This window comes from Leucopleurus acutus (assembly GCF_964270905.1).
Source record: "Leucopleurus acutus genome assembly, chromosome: 8".
Classification (NCBI taxonomy): domain Eukaryota; kingdom Metazoa; phylum Chordata; class Mammalia; order Artiodactyla; family Delphinidae; genus Leucopleurus; species Leucopleurus acutus.
The window spans coordinates 44,734,695-44,758,354 of record NC_139151.1 but is presented as its reverse complement, the minus strand read 5'-3'; the positions used below and the strand labels follow the sequence as shown (position 1 = coordinate 44,758,354).

Below are 23,660 nucleotides of genomic sequence, written 5' to 3'. Positions count from 1 at the left end.
ACAAGTTTTGTTTGCTTGACGATCTCCCTAACTAGACACTAAACCCCTCGAGGGCAGGATCTGTTTTCCTCTTCTTGATACCCTTACAAGTAAAGCGATGTTTGGCACGTTGTGAATCCTTGTATTTGATGAATAACTGAGTGAATGGCTCTGCTTAGGTTATGTCTCCTGAAACATCATAATTATACATAGCAAATCCTTGCTACTATTTTATAGTATTTTGATGGAAGTAGGAATTGGCTCTGTCCTTCAACATTCACTCATTCATTCTTCAGACACATTACATGCAACCCTTGCTATGTGCCTTACACTGTGCTAACTGCTAATCAAAATGACCAGAATGTAGTTCTTGCCTTCAAAGATGTCAAGAAGAGTGCTTTCTGGAGCTCACATTATCTTTTAAGCACAGTACCAATTTCCTGAATGATATAAATATAAATAAATTGTCTGAAATCTTAATAGAGTGAACATTTACCCTCATATGTTTTTCTTACCACTCTAAGGAGCAACACCCACTTTATGTAAGAATCCTCCTCTCTAACAGATTACAGCCACTATCCCCATGACACAGTTTACTTACATTGGAGCCTTAGCCATATCCGCTTTAAATGAAATAATAAATCTGCTTACTATTGCAAGTCTTGTTATATTTGCTGTTCTCCTGTGCAAACCCTTCCAGCCGGCACTGAAAACGATGCTGCCAAAATTCTTGAAACCAGGGGTTTCGGAGGTTTGTTTCCGGCCGGAGCTTCAGATAATAATCATCAAACCACTTGACATCAGGAGATTGGAGCTTGATTGTGATGCCACCAACAGCTTCTCGCTGATATCCATCTGTCACATCGTATCTGTCAGCCCAGCCGTCACTGTGGGGAAACAAAAAAACCCTCAGCTTAGAACAGATACCTTCTAAGAAAATTATTCTACTTGCTGTCATCTTGAAAACATTAGTCATTAAATGGCACTCAGGCCACACTATGGTCTTATATTATACTACGTGATTCTTGAGATAGCAGCTTTCTAGGATAAAAAGTGCAAAACACAATGGAAACTTTGGGTCTAAGAATGCTGGAAGGTACCTGTCTCACTTACCTTGAACTGCAGAGAATAACCTTATGCTTTTGACAGAATTTTACTGGTTGTAGAATATAGTATATGCATGGAAGCTCTATAATATCACCATTCACACTATTTACTGAATGTTTAATAGCTAGGTCAAGTTAACTTTAAATACATTCTTTTCCTTTACTTAATAATAATCATTAGAGTTATCATAAAGTAAAAATGAAAAATATTTCTAAAATATACCTTATGTTAATTTAACCATCCTATGACAGGATATTCGCTTGTTTCCATGTTTACAAGTGATGATAAAGAGGTTAAAAAAGAAAAACTTTCTGATTACGGTCATTCTATTAAATATTGATTCATCAGAGCCTCAAACTGAAGTCCTTATAGTCCATATTCCTCTTTCCTATCCCATGGTACTTCTCTAACGCATTTAAAAAACGCATATGAAATCATGTTTTACATTAGAGTGATTGAAAGAACTTCTTAGCAATAGGCCATCAAAGATGGTGACAGGGATCATACTCCTCAATATTAATATCATTCTATGCACTGATCACTCAAAGTAATGTAGGAATTTTAAAATAAAAGAGTTTGAAATCAGAGAGTTCCTGAGTATAACAGAATAAGGAAAAATATTCTAAGCTTATTTGGAAAATACATGAGACACAACGTTGGAAATAAAAGACAAGAAAAGGTGTTTATATCAAATCTGGACACACCTTAGGGCATTTAGGAAAAAAGTGTCTCTGACTTTCCCCACCCTCTCTGTCATTTGGAATATGCAACTTGTGCTATGCATCTGCTGGGACCCAGTGGTACTATCCTTCCTTTGAAGAGGTGCAAGTGCTTTTTCAGGAGAAGTAAAGAAAGTCAAGGGAAATGTAACAATGGAAAAAAAAAAGTAACAACAAAGAGGGAGGAGAAGATACGGAGACAGTTGAAGGGAAGAACAGAATGGAGCCTCCTGAACACAAGGCAGGAAAGGTTTTGGAGATTAGCTGGGTGAAAGGGAGTGGGTACTGGGGAAAGTGTGAGCGAAAGGATTTACATAAACAATCATTGTTTATTTCATTAATATTCAGATATTTCTATTTATTGGAATGTTAATTTCTTTTTTTTTAAATTTCTTTTTATCTTCCTTCCAATGCATTTTTGTCCTTTATACTTTTTTTGGGGGGGAGGCAGAGAGCATGCTCCAATATTTTGCATAAATCTGTGCCAGGGAAAGTATTATGTAAGGAATTAATTAGAATAAGTAAAAAAACGCATGTACTTTCTTCAGTATGCTCTGACTTAAAAATTGATAATGAGAGTTGTTCCAAAGGTCATATATTATTTATTAAGATATCATAGGGGCTTGAGATATTCCTAAGGCATCCGTGGGTGGAGGAGGAGAATAAAATAAACAAACGAAAAAATAAAGCATTTCTTCCTCCAAGTCCTCCTTGACAAGAAGAGATTTCATTGATAATGATCTATGTTGAAATTTCAAAAACTTTTGTGGCAAATCAGGAAAAAAAAAAATAACTAATGCAATACGTTTTGTCCCAATGTTGAATGTGGTTACTTCACACATTATCTTCCCTGAAGTTTCTCATTTCAGCTGCACAGATTTTATTTAAAGCTGACAAGTTGAAATGAAGTGGGCTTGTTTGCTTCATTTTCTTGCTCTGTTTTGGAGGGTTTATTATATCACTGATAGGAGAGTGTGGGTCTCATTGGCACTCGAGGAGATGCATGGGCGTGCTGCAAATGGGACCGGAAGCCTGTTTGTCAAGCAGAGCCCCGTTCTCCAAGGAAGTGGGAATTTAAATTGCTCCTTTTATTCATGCGAGCTTGCTCTTATGTAACGCTGTGATTATGAATATTACGTAAGAAATGTAAGATCATAATGGGTCCAATTTACCCTTCACAATTCATTCACTGAATTTAATGGGGATTGTAAAAAGCCTGTCTTGATAAACTGTTTTGGAGGTGATATTTCCATTAAAAAAAAAATGTCAGGACCGTAGTGTGTTAAGTTACTCATCTCTCATCATGTTCTTTAGCTTTTTTTTCCCCATGTATAAATCTCTACATTTAATTTAGCAAAAGATGGTGTTTTTTAGTAGTCTATCGGTTAGCGTGGTGATTTTTAAAACAGTTTTGTTCCAGATATTTCCATTCAACAGCAAAATAAAAACCATAAAAGAGTTCGTATATAAACAGAAAATTCCAGTGTCTGTGTGGCAAAAAATGGTTATTCTATTTAAGCTTACAGGGGAATATCTGCTGTGTAAGTCTCAAGAAAGTTCAATCCATATTGGCTAAGTTAGATGGTGCTATATTGACTTTAGCTTATTAAATATTAACATTTTCATAAAAATGTGCTTTTAAGATTTGCATTAAGATGATAGGGTATGTCTAAGTAAGGAATAATAAATTCATGAGTGAAGAGCCAAGAAAACTTGAGCTTACCTTTCTACTATCCAATGCTTTCCATTGCATTGTTAGAGCGGACTGTCAAGATTCTGGCACTACTTTAATGCTTTGGGGTGACATATATTTTACCAAATCAGGAAAAAGGGGGAAGGAAGATAAGGAAAGAAACTGAAAATGTACCACATTTCAGTCAAGTTTCTAGATTTAGTATCTAACTATCTATCTGTCTATCTCTTCATCCATCCATCCATCCATCCATCCATCCATCCATCCATCCATCCATCCATCCATCCATCCATCCAATTTCTTCTCATTGATGGGCATTTTACCCCTCTCCTTATAATCCATTTCGTTATTTTCTTTCCAATGCTTTGATTTAGAGTCGTTTCCCATTATTTGCAGAATCCGTATTTGTAACTTCACCTGCTTGCTAAAATTTATTTGCAACCCCCATACTGATACTCATGGCACTTTTATGGTCATTTTCAGATATACAGAGAGTGGCGAAAAAGTTGATCCTTCTGATGTGCATATACCCGGCTGAGGCTGAACAAGGTGAACCTCTGCTTTCTTGTTTCAGCTTTGATACTATAAAGAAGTACCCTTTTCATGGTCTATTAAGTGCCAAGTTTTTGCATTTTTGTGTGTTTTTTTTAAATTGGTTTTGCTGTTTAAAATATCCCCAAGTATCGTACTGATACATTATTTAGAGTTCCCAAGTGCAAGAAGGCTGTGCTATACCTTACATAGAAAACCAGCTGCCCCTGGTGGTCCAGTGGTTAGGACTCCACGCTCCCAATGCAGGGGGCACAGGTTCGATCCCTGGTCAGGGAACAAGATCCGGTATGCCGCAACTAAGATGTGGGAACGAAGATCCCGCGTACTGCAACTAAGGCCCGGTGCAGCTAAATAAATAAATATATTTTTTAAAATGTAGGTTGATAATACATATACTCTTAAAAAGTAAAAAAAAAAAAAAAAAAGGCAGTTGCATTTAGGCATGAATAAAGTCCTGTTTTCTGTGAATTCAATATTAATTCATCAACAATATTAGATATTAAATAAAGTATCTTTAGACCAGAACACCATAAAGCAAGGTTATGTAATGACTAGTTGATGAAAATGTGACTAGAGGCTCACGACAATTTAAACCTATATTTCCCCTAGGAGTAATGGTCAGTATTCACTAATTCAGTGTTTGGTGCCTGTTTATAGAACATACCTACTGTGAATAACAATAATTAAGTGGATATATATATATATATATATCCACTTAATTATATATACATATATATATGTGTATATATATATGGAAGAGGAGGAGAGACATGTAAATAAATGACCACATACAAATGAATATTGTTATAGGTATGAAATGAATGCAACGAGAGAGAAGATCAGTAAATAATTGACCAACTCTTCGTAGAAAGGTAAGATTTGAATTGAGTTTGGAAAATATGGGTAATGGAGTGATAACTGTGTTTTGAAATGTTATTTTTTAGACAACAAGTAGGTATTTGTTTATTAATTAATTAATTAATTTATTTTTGGCTGTGTTGGGTCTTCATTTCTGTGCGAGGGCTTTCTCTAGTTGCGGCAAGTGGGGGCCACTCTCCATCACCGTGCGCGGGCCTCTCATTATCGCGGCTTCTCTTGTTGCGGAGCACAGGCTCCAGACGTGCAGGCTCAGTAGTTGTGGTACACGGGCCTAGTTGCTCCGCGGCATGTGGGATCTTCCCAGACCAGGGCTCGAACCCGTGTCCCCTGCGTTGGCAGGCGGATTCTCAACCACTGCACCACCAGAGAAGCCCAACAAGTAGGTATTTGTGAATCAGGGAATAGTAAATATTAAGCATTGCAGCTCTATGGAGTGCACCGGATAGTGACTAATGAAAAGTATGCTGAGGAAGACCAATTATGAATGGTCTTCTGGGCCATTCCAAACGCTTAGAGTTTTATCATTCAGGTGAAGGGGAGCCAGCGGTGGCTTTTAACGTGGGAAGTGCTACGAAGAGACGATGAGAACTGGATAAACTGTGGTAGCAGTGCGAGTGACAGATAAGAAAGGTTGTGGATGAGTGTTAGAGGATCAAGTTAGAAAAGTTGTTACAGTGGTTAAGGGATCAAATTGATGTTTGTATTAAAGGAGTGGGAATGAAGAGCCTATCTGTAAGGAATTCTCAGAGTCCCTAGGACTAGATATGTGGAGAATAGGGGGTAAAGGAGGATGTTTTGGGTTTATGGGAGACATTAGTGATATTGTAAGTGATATTGTAAGTGACATTGTAGCTCCATGTCCTAGGTTGTAAAATACAGGAAAATAGGTTTGGGGTGAAAAAGGAAGAAAATGAATACAAGTAGGGATCTACAATGATCAGATTTCCCTTTATATGCTCTCTAGCACTTTGTTTCTCCTGGATTTCTGTCTGTTCTCTACATAAAAAATTAATTTGAGTGTTAAAAAAAAATACAAGTGAACAATTTTCTTACGTGGTCCAGTACCATATTAACCCACCCTATTCTATTATGTTTAGGGTTTTGTATGCTGAGCAATAGCTGTTGGCACTCAAAAAAAAAAAAAGACAGAAATAATGAAAATTATAGAGCTCTAAAGATCTGATGCTCTCTATACAATTATATACTTATAAACATTTTAACTTTAGAATTATTATTTTTATTATTTTTGTATTAACATAGGTATTTGAAGCAGACCAATTGTTATGGTTATAATATGATTACTGTAGGGTTTACAATCAGTAGATTTAATGTCAGCATATATTTCTGGAACGTAGAAGCCCCTAAAGATACATGGTAACGGGCATAAAAAATTCTTGGAAAATTCTGAAGAAAAAGTTTAGTAATTATCAAATGTTAGAATAGAGATGCTCAGTAATTTAAAAATTTGTCTCTGTTATCAAAATCTAAATCTGTACAATGCAGACAGTATACTCCTTCCTTCCTGTCCTCGTTTTAAGTTATTGCTATGGAAAACGAAAAAATTTATGTTGCACAGAAAGTTGCATCGGGTGATCCTCTGTAACAGTCTCCATGTTCTTTTCATTCTAATGCATTAATACAGTAAGCATTTTGAATGCATATTCTGTGCAGGCAAACTGCACAGGCATTGTGTCCTCAGCACTCCATTAGGTATGACCTGCCTGAATGCGCATTGCTGACTTCCAGCCCCCTGGAAGTTTCCTCATTTATTCTCCAGACTGAACATCCTCTTTTCTTCTTATTCAGTCTTCCCCTTAATAGTACAATTCATTAGGTTCCCAGTCACTGAATCATCACTTTGTGAAAATCACAATCCTGTCCTGCCTTCCTGAGATTATTCCCCCATCCCCTCAATTAGTATCCTGGGTGTTTCCACACTCTTAGTTCTTACATTTACAGTCCCTTGATTTATTTACATGGAACGCTAATCACATACAGTGGGTACGGGTTTCATTAGCTGAATTCTCAAATGGCAACATGATTACTTAGCATAACTCTGCAGAGTTCTTGGGGAGGCGTCTGCTGGGGGCAAACAACATAAATCATCTCAGTCTGCTTCAAAAGGAGCAATACCAGACCAAAAATGTAGACATCAGAATGACTATTCCTAGCAGTTAGCAGTCGTTAAATTTGTGTCAGGAGGTGTGAGTTTATGCATTGGGGAGGCACGGGCGGGGGAACGTGGGTATGCCAGGCACATACAATTATTCTTGATCACTGAAATCTTTAGTCCCACTTAGCGTGATGGTATTGGTACTGCTAAGACTATCACACATGTGTTGTGTACTGGAGACGCTGCACTTGATTCTTATTCCTCAAATACATGACATTTATTTGTTATTCACTGAACAAGTATTGGGTAACTAATAACTTGATAGTTATGTGGGAGTAGAGTGGTGAACAAGAAGACAAGATTTCTGCTCTCATAGAGGTAACATTTTGATGCTTTTAGTTTTGCATTTGTCATCATATTAAAGTTAAGTACATTTATTTGTTTTCCCTAAATTGTCTGTAAATTTTATGTTTTGGACATCTCATCCTTATGTTTATTATAATGCCTTGAACATACTAAGGACTTAAATGTTTAATATAACTTATTAGAAAATTAGACTTTAAAAGGCAAATTTCAAATCTTAGAGAACTCTTTTCCGATAACTGCATATATTCTTTTTTTTTAATTTATTTTTGGGCTGTGTTGGGTTTTTGTTGCTGCACACAGGCTTTCTCTCATTGCGGCAAGCAGGGGCTACTCTCCTTTGCCATGCGCGGGCTACTCACTGCGGTGGCTTCTCTTGTTGCGGCACGTGGGCTCAGTAATTGTGGTGCACGGGCTTAGTTGCTCCGTGGCCTGTGGGATCTTCCCGGACCAGGGCTCGAACCCGTGTCCCCTGCATTGGCAAGCGGATTCTTAACCACTGCGCCACCAGGGAAGTCCCAACTGCATATATTCATTTTTAATTGAGAAAGCAGCACTGTTTGATGTGCCTTATAAAATGACTCTGAAAGGCTGAATTCATTCCCCCCTCCAAAATGGTCCTCTCCCTTCTCTACCTGATGCTATTAAGGTTAATGAATACATTCATTAGGCTGCATCCCAGCATTTTTTTTTCAAAATATGTCCACAACCCACACAATTATTATTGAAACTGCTGTTCTACTCACATGTAATCATAATCATCACCCTGCCAAATCTCTTACCAGTAGCATTCTAACAGGTATTTTGGGATTTTGTTCCTAATAGTGGGAGTCTGTCTACTGACTGCTTGGCTGTCTTCATATACTATTCCTTTTTTTTCCTCCCCTGGGGGAGTAGAAGGTCTTAGAATCTCTAAAAAAATAGTGAAAACAAAAAAGAATATTGAGCTTTTAAATAAAAGTTCTTATGAATGTACACCAGTCAACACTAATGAATTAATTCCAAAATGAAATACAATGTAGAATTTTTGAGAAAATTGTTAGGTTATTTACTGAAAATCACTTTATCTCCAGGGCTTGTAAATCTTAATTTTTCCCATGTCTGAGGATAAGTAGGTGTGAATTGGAGGAGCTATATCAGAACATTGAAAAGAAGGAAGAAAAGTCAGGAATCTAAAGTTTGCCATCTTGTGTAAGTCAGGTGATTTCCATTATATTGCTTTCCTGATTCTCTACAGGCCTTAGAGATGATTATTATTAGCCCTAGTTTCTACCATTGAGGAAATTGAGGCTCTGAGGAATTAAATAACCTACTCAAAATCCCACAGCTAGCATAGAGGGGATTTCAACCCAGATCTTTCCAGCTCCAACACTCCAGTACTTTCCATACTTCATGGAGCCTCCACAATAATGACATACAGTGATGACAGCAGTGAGAAATGTTTGTTAAGGGGATCTTATTTAAGAGGCGTGTGTTGGAGGACAGGGGGCAGCATGTCGGGCTGGGAGTACGTGGGCAAGATTCTCATGCTCTGGTATATTCTCACCTTACCTACTTTTTAAATCAAACGCTAAACTAGATCAGGACTGCTTGGGAAGGGATTTTGAAACTATAATTAATATCCCAAGGAAATTGACCTTGAAATAGGGAGGTAATTCGTAATTGGTCTGACCTCATCAGGTGAGTCCCTGAAAAGTGACCACCTCTTCCTGACAAAAGAGATTCAAATGTGAGAAGGATTTGGCATGAGAGGGCTGGAGGAGAGTCTCCATTGCTGGCTTTGAAGATGGAGGGGGCTGTACAGTAAGGAGTGCAGGTGGCCTGGAGGAGCTGAGTGTGCCCCTGGGTGATACCAGCAAGGAAATGGGGACTCAGGCCTACATCTAAAAGGAACTGAATTCTACCAAAACTTGAATGAGCTTGGAAGCAGATTCTTCCACAAAGCCTCCAGAAAGGAATACACCTTGATTTCAGCCTGTTTAACCCTGAGTGGAGAACCCAGTTATGCTATATACATGGACTCCTGACCTCCAGAAACGAATATTGTCTTAAGTTGCTAAATTTGTGGTAATTTGTTACACAGCAATAGAAAGTTATTATTCACTCGCCACCTCTTTTCTACATTTCCTCACTTGGAAGGCCAAAGCATGTTAATATCAGAAGAGAAATGATATAATCTTAGGGGGTCTGACCTAATTCAGGGTTTGGTCAGAGCAGACAAACTTCCAAAGACTTTGGGATCACAGAAGATAACGGAGAGTATTACACATATTAGAATACTTGGAACGTCCATCCTGTCTCAATTTAGGCTTTAAATTGAGGTAGTCATTTCCCCCTCTGGTTTAAAGTCTTGTCCCTCCAGGGATGCTTCCTTACCAAACACATCCTTCACAGAGAAAGAAGCTGAGAAAAATCATTGTAAATAGATTATTTTTTAAAATAAATTTATTTATTTATTTTTGGCTGTGTTGGGTCTTCGTTTCTGTGCGAGGGCTTTCTCTAGTTGCGGCAAGTGGGGGCTACTCTTCATCGCGGTGCGCGGGCCTCTCACTATCGCGGCCTCTCTTGTTGCGGAGCACAAGCTCCAGACGCGCAGGCTCAGTAGTTGTGGCTCACGGGCCCAGTTGCTCCGCGGCATGTGGGATCTTCCCAGACCAGGGCTCGAACCCGTGTCCCCTGCGTGGGCTGGCAGATTCTCAACTACTGCGCCACCAGGGAAGCCCGTAAATAGATTATTTTGAGAATTACACAATCTATTGTTTCTCTAGTCATATTATAGACATTTGGAGAAATGCAGAAATTGTGGCAATTGTGTAAAATGTGCAATAGAGTGAGCAAAATGATTCAGTTAACTAGAGAAAGCATGTTATGAGTAAGCTATTGTATCCACCGCTTTACATAACCTTTTTTATGTTTTCTCTGGAAGCTTTCTTACTTAGGATAACCTTCTAGTTTTCAGTCTGCAAACTCCTTCCCGCTGAATTGCACTAATTTCTGCTTTTATGCTGTTAAACTAAGCACAATGTTCAGCCAAATAGTCAATAATTATTTATTATTTATTATAATCAATCAATAATTTATTTAGTCTATTAAATTCCAAGCAGTAAAGCAGACTTTATGATGATGTTAGTGAATATAACTCCCAGTGTCCAGTCTGTTTTCTTCCCTTACCCCTTATAACAGGTCACCAGGGAGTTCATAATTTCAGATCTATTATGTTTTTCTTATACTTTCCTCAGTGTCCTCCAGTATTTGATACTGTTCTTTCATTTAGCCAAATCTAGTGGCTGACACTGTACGTGCCAATTTCCCTACAGAGTACTGCATATGAGCAATAAGGAGAAGAAAGACTGGCATTCTCTACCCACATTAGAGTCGGGCAAATGAAAACTTAGAGTGATAACGGTGATCATGTATTTAGGGTTTGCTGTCTGCCAGGCATTGTTCTAGGCACTGTGTGTGTATATACATATATATACACACACACACATACACACACACATACACATGCTTACCCTCTGCCAATATATATGTGTATATATATTTATATCCACATCTATCTATCTATATTTTTTTAACATTTTCACATTTCACTTTAGGAATCTTCAGCTTGAAAAGTAGGAAATAACCCTGAGTTAAACAGTATTCAAACTCAGTCTACCTAAATCTAGAAACCAAAACTGAACCAGTGCAACCTATCAGTGTCGTCTTTGATCCAAATCCACGTCCGAACTTATTTGACTTTGTCCATGAAACTGCAGAGAGAAGAGTTATTTTAATTTCTGTTACACACACACGCATACACACACACATGCACACACCCCTTCAAATTATTTTCTTTTTTTTCCTTTCTGGGACTGTAAACAAAGAATTGTCTTAAACCATTGCATTCATCTTCTGATAAATGCCCATCTTTGTAGTGTTAGAATACACTGGCCAAGTTATTACGAGTCTCTCTACTGACAAGATAAAGAGCTATTAGAAGATGCTCAAGAGACCTTGAAATATGTACATAAGCACAGAATGAACTCTCTTCACATTTCACTTTGAGGCAACTTGTTCTTCCTTGACAAATTATCCCCATGACACCCACTGAAACCAAGTCTATTGTTAACTTCTCACATCTATCAGATATGGTTTACAAATGAACACTTACAAGCTGCAGAAGACCAGTAAATAATCAAAAATTGTTCAGGGTGTGAGATTAAGTTTTAGAAATAGTCATTATGTAAGAATCCTGAAAGCCTGAAAAATTTAGTTGCGACATGCCCAGTAATTAATCCAAATAGACTGAAAGTGTAAATCACATATTAGAAACTGAACAGCTACTTCCATTTCTAGCTATGATAGATTAGACAAACCTTCCTCTGAAGACAACTAGAAGGGCTGGATAAACTTAAAAAAAATCTATTTAAGCTATCAGAATGCTATCTAGGCAGCTGGGACTCAAGTGGCCAAGATCCTGGGGAGAAAAAAATATATATACTGAGGTAAGACTTTCCCTTGATGTATGTGACAAATTCACTGAAAGTCAAGGATGCAAGGCTAAGAAGTTGGATCAAAAGCAGCACATGAGGCTCAAGAACTTATTCTTTCATAACTGAATCTTTGTACCTATTGAGCAGTAACTCCTCATTTTTCCCTTTCCTCAGCCCCTGGCAATTAACCATCTTTCTTTCCACTTCTATGAATTTGACTGTTTTAGACACTTCATATAAATGGAATCATGCAGCATTTGTCCTTCTGTGATTGGTTTATTTCACTTAGCATAATGTTTTCAAAGTTCATCCATGTTGTCACATATGGCAATATGGTGCAACTACCATTGAAAATAGCTCGGAGTTTCCTAAAATAATTAAAATATATTACCATATGATCCAGCAATCCCACTTCTGGGTATTTATCCAAAATAATTAAAATCAGGTTGTCAGAGAGAGATATGTACCCCCATGTTCATTATAGTATTATTTACAAAAGCCACAATGTGAAAACAACATCCATTAATGTCCATCAATAGATGAATGGATAAAGAAAATACGAAGTTTAATATTCTAAAATCAACCAGTTTACCACATTATCAGAATAATGGAGGAAAATATGACAAACTCAACATCATTCTGATAAAAAGTCCATAGCAAACTAGCTAAGAAAGAGAACTTCCTTAATCTGTGCAAGAGTTTTATAGTAAAGATCATACACAACAATGAAATGTTGAAAGGTTTCTTCCACAAGCAAAGGATATCTTCTCTGACCACTCTTCTTCAGTATTTTACTGAATGTTCTAACCAATTCAATAAGGAAATAGAAGGAGTAAATTATCATTATTCAAGGACAATTTGATTGTTTACGTAGAAAATCTGAAATTATATCTAAAATACAGATTATTACAATTAGTAGTAAATGAATTTAGTAAGTTTGGTGGACACTAGTTCAGCCTACGTAAATAAATTAATTTCTATATATCTGGAACAAACAATTAGAAAACAGTATTTTAAATGTACTGTTTAAAAACCACCTAATAGTTAGAAATAAATCTAAGGAAGATAGGTAAGATTTCTCCATGCATGTAAGAGGAATTATGGAAGACTTAAATTAATAAAGGAAGTACCACACTCATAAACTGGAGGAGTCAATAATGTAAAGTTGTTAATTTTCCTGAAATTGATCTATAGATTCAAGGTAATCTGAATCAAAATTCCAGCAGGTTTTTTTTTGGGGGGGTGGAGGGTGAGGTGTGGAGGATATTTATAAACAAAATTATAAAATTTGTATGGAAATGTAAAGGACCAAGTATAGCCAAGATAATACTGGTAAAGAACAAAGCTGGGGAAATACAGTATTAGATAGTAAGACATGATGAAGTTACAACGATATACAATTTGTAGAGAGAAATAGACTAATGGAATGGAATCCTACGTGGATATATAGAGACTTGATTTTTGATAAAAGCGACACTGCAAAGAAGTAGGGAAAACAGTTCTATTAAATAAATGATTCTGAAAAAAAATGATTCTGGGTAAATTTATATTTTTTGGAAAAATACATTGATACTTAATCCACAACACTCATAAAAATCAATTCTAGGTAGACTGTAGATCTAAATGTTGCTGATTATACAATAAAGCTTTTAGATGATAACAAAAAGCTTCTAGATATAGCAGAAGGAGAATATCTTCATTATCTTAGGATAAGAAAGATTTCTCAAACAGGACGTATGAAGGACTAATCATAAAAATCAAGATTGTTAAATGTATTTATAATAAAATTGATAACTTATTTTTATCAGAAGACACCACTACTTAGGAGATCTCTACATGGTGTGTGTGTGCGCGCGCACGTGTGTGTGTGTGTGTGTGTGTGTGTGTGTGTGTGTGTGTGTAGGTGGATATACAGATGATAGATGGATAGGTAGGTAGGTAGGTAGGTAGATAGATAATTTGGAAAGGATTCATATCTAGAATATATGAAGAATTTCTATGAATTAATATTAAAAAGAAGCCCTATAGAGAAAAAGGGTCAAGAAGTTGGAACACTTTACACTTTGCAAAATAGGATTGAAATGGCCAATAGATAAAAAAGAATGCTCAACTTTATTCATTACAGCAACACAAAGTAAAACCACTATGAATAGCATTACACACAAACAAGAATGGCTAAAGTCGAAAAGACTGACACAGTATAGAATAAAAGCTGGAGCAACTGCAATTCTCAAACACTGATAGACATGTATAGCCTGGTGTAACCTACTATTTGGCAGCGTCTATGACAAGTGAATATAAGCAGACACTATGATGGAGCAATTCCACCCTTAGATATGTCCCCAGCAGAAATGCTATCACAGATACAGTAAAGCAGGGGTCCCTAACCCCTAACCGGTAGTGGTCCACGGCCTGTTAGGAACTGGGCCGCACAGCAGGAGGTGAGCGGCGGGTGAGCGAGCAGAGCTTCATCTGCCACTCCCCATCGCTCGCATTATCGCCTGAACCATCCCCCACCCCCGTCTGTGGAAAAATTGTCTACCATGAAACCGGTCCCTGGTGCCATAAAGGTTGGGAACCGCTGCACTAAAGGCATGTAGAAGAATGTTTGTGTTAGTACTATCTGCAATAGGCCTATATTATAAACAACAGAAATGCTCATCACCAGCAAAAAGGATAAGTTGTGATTTATTCTTATAATGCAATACTAGATAGCAATGAAAATGTACAAACTACTGCTACGTGAAGTAAAACACATAAGCATAAGATTGAGTGAAAAATATAAACAAAGGAGAAAAACTTATTCCATTTATATAAAGTTAAAAGAGGACAATACTAAACTATAGTGTTAGAAGTTAAGATATTGGTTCCTTTTGATGAATGTGTTCCAGCTTTCTTACTGTTATGGATTTCTTGTTTCGTTTCATTGCCGTATGTGAAGATACTTGATATGACTTCTACTCTCTTGAATTTGTTGAGACTTTTTTGTGCCCTAACCTATGACCTATCCTAGAAAATGTTCTGTGTACACTAGAGAAAAATGTCTAATATGCAGCTGTTGGAAGGAATGTTCTATATGTGTCTGGTAGGACCATTTGATCTATAGTGTTGTTCACATCCTCTGTTTCCTGATTGATTTTCTATCTGGATGACCTAGTCATTGTTAAGAGTGGGGTATTAAAGTCCCCAACTGTTAATGTTTTGATGTTTATTTTTTCTATGAGTTCAGTTAGTCTTTGCTTTATCTATTTAGGTGCATAATACATGTTGGGTGCATAAATATTTAAAATTTTTATATCTTCCTGATTGATTGATCTGTTTTTTTTTAAATTATATAAGGACCTTCTTTGTCCTTTTTTAACTTAGAGTCTATCTTGTCTGATATAACTACAGCTGTGCCCGCTTTCTTTTGGTTACCATTTGCTTGAAATACCTTTTTCCATTCCTTCACTCTCAGTTTATGCATGTTCTTAAAGCAAAAGTGAGTCCTTTATAGGCAGCGTATCATTGGATCTCTGTTCCTTGCTTCTTCTCTTGCTATGTTCCTTTGTCATTTGATCACCTTTTGTAGTGATATGCTTTGACTCCTTTACCATAATCTTTTGTGTATCTACTACAGGTTTTTCCTCGGTGGCTACCATGAGACTTACATAAAATATCTTACATTTGTAACACCCTATTTTAAGCTGATAACAACTTACCTTCAACAGCATACAGAAATTTTAGACTTTTACTTCTTTCCCTTCATATTTTAGGTTATTGATGTTACAATTTCCATATTCGTATATTATGTAGCCAATGTCAAATCATTGTAGTTACAGCTTTTTTTTTCTGTTAAGTAGCAGTTCTTTATTTTTTTATTATTATTTTTCCACACACACATACTGCATTTTATTTTTACAAGAGATAAACTGACACCAAGCATTGTAAATGGTTGACCACAACAAAAGCAACAATGACTGCAATTACCAAACATGAAACACACTCATACTATGTCATAATATTGACATTCAGTCCAGTAATCCTCCACTGTAACAGTTCCTTTACTTTGCAGTGAAAACTGATTTGTATATTTTTTGCCTCTGAGTCCTTGTGGGATTTTTTTTTTATTATTATTCAAACAGAAAGTCACAAACATTATAATCATCCTCATCAGTTCACTCAGTCCCATGTAATTAATGTTTTTTTCATCTTGATCTTTTGTTAGCACTTTTATGAATTCATCAGTTTTCCATTAGAGTTCTGAAAATGCTTATTCATTCAGTTTAGCAGTATAGTCAGTTACCAGAAACCTGTACTTGTCAGAGTCTTTTCCATGAATTCCTTGAAGATGAAACCCTTTTATAGGAACATATTTGCAAAAGCATCACAGTACACCCAGAACTGTCTGGAAATGACAAAAGACTTAAAAATGACCACGGATAAAGATTTGATGAAAGTTCATAATAATGCAATTGACAAGGAAATTTAGTTATTTCTGAGATATACATTTTAAAGTAATAACTAGAATTTTGACTTATAACATTATACCAGAACATATAAGATTTTTAGAAATTTCATGTAATGTCTGAAACATTTATATTAACATATTTCCATACAAATAACACAAAGAAAGTTTAGTATTAGCTGTTTTTTTGTTTGTTTGTTTTTTTATACTGCAGGTTCTTATTAGTCATCAATGTTATATATATCAGTGTATACATGTCAATCCCAATCGCCCAATTCAGCACACCACCATCCTCAACCCACCGTGGTTTTCCCCCCTTGGCGTCCATACGTTTGTTCTCTACATCTTTGTCGCAGCTTCTGCCCTGCAAACCAGTTCATCTGTACCATTTTTCTAGGTTCCACATACATGCATTAATATACGATATTTGTTTTTCTCTTTCTGCCTTACGTCACTCTGTATGACAGTCTCTAGATCCATCCATGTCTCAACAAATAACTCAATTTCGTTCCTTTTTATGGCTGAGTAATATTCCATTGTATATATGTACCACAACTTCTTTATCCATTCATCTGTCGATGGGCATTTAGGTTGCTTCCATGACCTGTCTATTGTAAATAGTGCTGCAGTGAACATTGGGGTGCATGTGTCTTTTTGAATTATGGTTTTCTCTGCATATATGCCCAGTGGTGGGATTGATGGATCATGTGGTAATTCTATTTTTAGTTTTTTAAGGAACCTCCATACTGTTCTCCATAGTGGCTGTATCAATTTACATTCCCACCAACAGTGCAAGAGGGTACCCTTTTCTCCACACCCTCTCCAGCATTTGTTGTTTGTAGATTTTCTGATGATGCCCATTCTAACTGGTGTGAGGTGATACCTCATTGTAGTTTTGATTTGCAGTTCTCTAATAATTAGTGATGTTGAGCAGCTTTTCATGTGCTACTTGGCCATCTGTATGTCTTATTTGGAGAAATGTCTATTTAGGTCTTCTGCCCACTTTTGGATTGGGTTGTTTGTTTCTTTAATATTCAGCTGCATGAGCTGTGTATATATTTTGGAGATTAATCCTTTGTCCGTTGATTCGTTTGCAAATATTTTCTTCCATTCTGAGGGTTGTCTTTTTGTCTTGTTTATTGTTTCCTTTGCTGTGCAAAAGCTTTGAAGTTTCATTAGGTCCCATTTGTTTATTTTTTTTTTATTTCCATGACTCTAGGAGGTGAATCAAAAAAGATCTTGCTGTGATTTATGTCAAAGAGTGTTCTTCCTATGTTTTCTTCTAAGAGTTTTATAGTGTCCAGTCTTACATTTAGGTCTCTAATCCATTTTGAGTTTATTTTTGTGTATGGTGTTAGGGAGTGTTCTAATTTCATTCTTTTACATGTAGCTGTCCAGTTTTCCCAGCACCACTTATTGAAGAGACTGTCTTTTCTCCATTGTATATCTTTGCCTCCTTTGTCATAGATTAGTTGACCATAGGTGAGTGGGTTTATCTCTGGGCTTTCTATCTTGTTCCATTGATCTGTGTTTCTGTTTTTGTGCCAGTACCATATTGTCTTGATTACTGTAGCTTTGTAGTATAGTCTGAAGTCAGGGAGTCTGATTCCTCAAGCTCTGTTTTTTTCCCTCAAGACTGCTTTGGCTATTTGGGGTCTTTTGTGTCTTCATACAAATTTTAAGATGATTTTTTCTAGTTCCTTTAAAAATGCCATTGGTAATTTGATAGGGATTGCATTGAATCTGTAGATTGCTTTAGGTAGTATAGTCATTTTCACTATATTGATTCTTCCAATCCAAGAACATGGTATATCTCTCCATCTCTTTGTATCATCTTTAATTTCTTTCATCAGTGTCTTATAGTTTTCTGCATACAGGTCTTTTGTCTCCCTAGGTAGGTTTATTCCTAGGCATTTTCTTCTTTTTGTTGCAATGCTAAATGGGAGTGTTTCCATAATTTCTCTTTCAGATTTTTCATCATTAGTGTATAGGAATGCAAGAGATTTCTGGGCATTAATTTTGTATCCTGCAACTTTACCAAATTCACTGATTAGCTCTAGTAGTTTTCTGGCAGCGTTTTTAGGATTCTCTATGTATAGTATCATGTCATCTGCAAACAGTGACAGTTTTACTTCTTCTTTTCCAATTTGTATTCCTTTTATTTCTTTTTCTTCTCTGATTGCCGTGGCTAGGACTTCCAAAACTATGTTGAATAATAGTGGTGAGAGCTGACATCCTGGTCTCGTTCCTGATCTTAGAGGAAATGCTTTCAGTTTTTCACCATTGAGAATGATGTTTGATGTGCGTTTGTCATATATGGCCTTTATTATGTTGAGGTAGGTTCCCTCTATGCCTACTTTCTGGAGAGTTTTTTATCATAAATTGGTGTTGCATGTTTTCAAAAGCTTTTTCTGCATCTATTGAGATGATCATATGGATTTTATTCTTCAATTTGTTAATATGGTGTATTACATTGATTTGCGTATATTGAAGAATCCTTGCATCCTTGGGATAAATCCCACTTGATCGTGGTGTATGATCCTTTTAATGTGGTGTTGGATTCTTTCTGCTAGTATTTTGTTGAGGATTTTTGCATCTATATTCGTCAGTGATATTGGTCTGTAATTTTCTTTTTTTGTAGTATCTTTGTCTGGTTTTCATATCAGGGTGATGGTGGCCTCATAGAATGAGTTTGGGAGTGTTCCTTCCTCTGCAATTTTTTGGAAGAGTTTGAGAAGGATGGGTGTTAGCTCTTCTCTAATTGTTTGATAGAATTCACCTGTGAAGCTATCTGGTCCTGGACTTTTGTTTGTTGGAAGATTTTTAATCACAGTTTCAATTTCATTACTTGTGATTGCTCCGTTTATATTTTCTGTTTCTTCCTGGTTCAGTCTTGGAAGGTTATACCTTTCTAAGAATTTGTCCATTTCTTCCAGGTTGTCCATTTTATTGGCATAGAGTTGCTTGTAGTAGTCTCTTAGGATGCTTTGCATTTCTGCATATTTTTAATATGCTGTGTTTTAAAAAAGCTTTTAACCTAGAGTTGTAAGTGAACTATACACCATCATTACAATATTAGAGAATCTGACTATGTATTTGACATTACCAGTGAATTTTACACATTCATATGTTTTGAAATGTTAATTAGCGTTCTTTGGCTTCCACTTGAAGAACACGCTTTAGAATTCCTTATAAGGCAAGTCTAGTGGTGAACTTCCTTAGTTTCTGTTTGTTTTGGAAAGTCTTTATCTCTCCTTCATTTCTCCAGGACAGGTTTGCTTAGTATAGTATTCTTGGTTGACAGTTTCCCCCTCTGGTCAGGTGAGGTCGCTGGTTCTGTTCCCTGGCAGTGCAGTGCCACTGGTTGGATTTCTAGATTGGGCAGGGCTGTGGGCTTGGCTCAGCAATTGCTCCTGGTCGAGTAGAGTCTCAGGCTGTGATCCTCAACCAGATGGTGCCACTGACTGGACTCTGTGAAGGCAGGGCTTCACATCCGTTTTCCTGCTGGAGTGGGGCTGTAGAACAAGTTCCAAGGGCAGCACAGCTCCCTGGACCCAAGCCAGGCAGAACTGCCCACTGGACCCCTGACCAGACAGGGCAACCGGCTCAGCTCTGCAGATGGGCAGAGTCACTGGCTGGGTTCTCCACTGGGGCACAGATGCAAGGAGGAATGTGGTCTGCCAAGATCTGAGCACTAGTTGCTTCCCCATTGTCCTTCTCTGTTTCCGTCTGATCCTCAGTGGTCAAGTCCCACAGATTTCCCAATGATCTCTGTGAGGCAGGACCCAAGTGTACCTGCTGGAAAGTATCCTGTAACACTGGGGGAGCACGATGTCCACCTTCGGCTCTTTTTTCCCACTGGAGAAGCTATAGGCTCAGGGAAGCCCCCTCACTGTGGTACGGTGCCTGCCTGGGGAAGGGGTGGTGCAGTCAGAGTGTAGCTGCTCCTCTTAACCTTCTGTTGGGGTCCTTCTCACTCTCTGTGCTCTGGGAGAAGAGGGAGGGCTTTAGCCTCTTTCCTAGGTTCTGAGATTTTCACACTGGTGTCTTGTCTATGGATAGTTGCTAGTTGGATTTCTTGGAGCACAACTGAAGTATGGAACTGCCTGTGTCTCCATCCTGATGGTGACACTCTGGCCAGCAGCTTAGTTTCTATAGAAATTTTAAACATGAACATGACGCGTTCAATTTACAGTTTTGCTAGATGGTTCTTCTATACAAATAAATTTGAAGAAAGAAAGGCAGGTATACTTATTAGTAGATTACTGCAGTAACTCAGGTGAGGACTGATGAGGGTTTGATAAAGAGAAGTCATCATAGGATGAAAAGTAATGAACTAAAGTAAGAAACACTATTTTTAGAGGTTCAAAGAGACAGTGTTGTTGATCAATATTCTTTGGAGTGTGAGGTAGGAAAAGGAGTCTAGAATGACCGAATTTTCTTACTTGAGCGATCAGTACCATTTACTAATGAGAAATGTGTGTTGGGGAGTTCTGTTTTAGATATGTTGACTTTGAAAGATTTGTGAGACACTCAAGTGGATTATGTCAAGAATATAGTTACACATGTAATCTGAAACTTAGAGAAATCTGGTCTGAGATATTTAATTTAGATGTCAACAAATCAATACTTGGTAGAACTATTAGAAGAAATATGATCACCCAATGACACTGTTTTGCATTATATGAGCAAGGGATAAATGTAGAAGTCCAGATAATACCAATACTTAAGGAGTACATGGAGAAGAAGATATTGTTTTAGGAATTTGATAAAGAAAAGGTATAGAGGGAAGAGAATACCTATGGGGAGTAGTGATGGGGATTGGAGTGCTACCACAAAGCCAAGAAAGGCAAGAGCTTCAAAAGGAACAATATAGCCGACAATGTCCGATCCAGCAGAGAGCACAGGACTTAAAACAGTTTTTAGGAGCCGGCAGCATGACTGGGAGTTTTGGTGGACAGGTAAGGACAGAAGCCAGATTTTAGTGGAGGAAGGATTGAAGGAGAAGTGAGGAAGAAGACAGAGCTAATGTGGATCACGACATAATCATGTTGTATGTTTTACTCTAGTAAATGGTTTAGAAATAGGAGTGCAGAAGATGGAGAATGGAATGGATTTTGCTAAATGATCAGGTTTATGAGAGATTTGAGGGTTTTGCTGAGAAAGTGGTTTGAATAATTAACTATGGTGTAGGATCACTAAGAAAGTCTGGCTGGCCTGGAAAGAGCTGAGATATTGGGGGGAAATGGAGAAATTATAAAACAAGAGCATTCTATGAGAGCAAGGGCATATGAAGGAGCAGTGAAAATGAGAGACAGTAAAAGCAAAAACTAGATGGTAAAAGTGAAATTAAGAGCTGAAAAAGGGGTGCTTATTCAGAAGGAAGGATAGTGGATTTACGATTTCTAGGTGATGGAAGAATTGAGGACGTGCCGTAATGCACATGACAGCATAGATTGGATGTTTATTTTCCTTACCTATCATGCAGCACTATTCTTTTCAATTAAATTTCATTTCAACAAATTATTTTTAAGCACCCACAGATTACCATGTTAGATTAAAGTAAAGAAATTTTACTTGAACAGGCATCAGTGAACATTTTAATAATGAGGTAATTTTGTTTGTTATCATCATTACTCGTGGTTTATTTGTTGAGTTGTTTTAACACAGTGTAATGTTCATCTGATGGACAGAATATTTTTATCTAACCTGCTATGACCCTCTTGTCTTTTCTGCTAACCAGAAAAGCACTGAATAGTATCTGTCCTGTAGAACAGCTGGGATTTTACACAATCACACACATGCACATACATCAATATACATACTAACACATGCAGACACACTTATATGCATGCACACACACACGGATGCAAATCCATTTGCACAAGAAAAACAGAACCTGTTATTTTCACCTCATTTGAGACATTATTCCTTATAGGATATTTTGGAAAGGGGCAGACAGAAAATCATTTGTTCCAAAGAGTTGGGACAATATGATGATCCGCAGTTGTAAAATTACTGGCAACGAGGGGTACAAGATTTTAGTCAGAATTCAATACAGAAGGGTCAACAACAACAACAACAAAATAACACTGTGAATTGAGGCAGTTCAGTCATTCTTCTCTGGACACATGTCTATTGTTAAAGTCACCCTAGAGAAGCCTGGCAAGTTAAGAGTAATTTATTTCTGAGAAATAGACTTGTTTCTTCCTCATCTTACCAAATTCATTTATTATAGATGTTTTTTAGGCTAATGAAATCATTTTTCTCGTTTGCTCCTGTCCCTAAATGGTTTAAATATACTAGCTGTGTGTGCCTGAATATCCAGTTAGAGCAAAAGTCATGTTTCAGAAGTAGAAAGGGAGAACAAGGTATTAAGGGAAGTATATTTTATCTTTAGTAGAAAATATGACCCAGACAATAAGAGAAGAACAGAGAAGAGGCAGACAGGGCCAAATGGTTCATAGTTTAATATCTGTAATTTCAGACCAAGAAATACCACAGTATTAAAAAATATATAATCATCAAGCATCTTTGTGGGACTGTGTTGCAGCATTTGAAACAAGCAGAGGTGAAGACAAGGCACATAGCCTTATAAGGAAGCATTGAGAAGATTCAGAGAAGTATGAGGGAGGAATCAGCGTATCATTTACATGGTGGATCTAAGAAGTATTAGAGTGTAGTGGAGACTCATTCTGTGCTACATTTGGCTGGGGAAGGGGTGTTGAGGGTCACTGACCTCTGCTGCATTTTAGATGTTTGATCACTTTCTCCTTGAAAATCTCTTATCCTGTGGCTTCTGTGGTACCATACTCTTCCTGGCACTCTTCTCACTGCCCCCTGCTTTCTCCATCCTCTGGGCAAGCCTCTCTTCTTACACCTGCGCCTTAGGTATTAGTGTTCACTGGGGTTTTGTCTTTTTTATTTTTTTAATTGAGATATAATTGACATACAACATTATATTAGTTTCAGTTGTACAACATAATGCTTCAATATTTGTATACATTGTGAAATCACCACAATAAGTCTAGTCATATCCATCACTGTACATAGTTACAGAATTTTTTGTGTGTGTGATGGGAACTTTCAAGATCTACTCTCTTAGCAACTTTCAAATATGCAATACAGTATTATAACTATGGTCAACATGCTATACATTACATCCCCATGACTTATTTACTTTATAGCTGGAAGTTTGTACCTTTTGACTCCCTTTACCCGTTTTGCCCCCCATCCCCCAGTCTGGTAACCACCAGTCTGTTCTTTGTATCTATGAATTTTTTTTTTTTAGATTCCACATTTAAGTGAGGTCATATGGTATTTATCTTTC

The 23,660-nt window shown here is 37.1% G+C and overlaps 1 protein-coding gene and 1 long non-coding RNA gene across 3 annotated transcripts in view; one reads left to right on the top strand and one right to left on the bottom strand.

Moving 5' to 3' along the window:
- GRM5 (glutamate metabotropic receptor 5) overlaps positions 1-23,660 on the bottom strand; it is a gene marked incomplete at both ends in the record, with an annotated part of 544,042 nt that overhangs the window by 143,090 nt on the left and 377,292 nt on the right. For both annotated transcript variants that reach the window (XM_082844898.1, XM_082844897.1), the window contains one exon: positions 631-866. In XM_082844898.1, the coding sequence (XP_082701024.1) occupies positions 631-866 (236 nt within the window). The remainder of the gene's footprint in view (positions 1-630; positions 867-23,660) is intronic.
- Positions 1-23,660, top strand: part of LOC309965420 — a 252,681-nt gene that overhangs the window by 135,225 nt on the left and 93,796 nt on the right. The gene's annotated exons all lie outside the window — the stretch shown is intronic.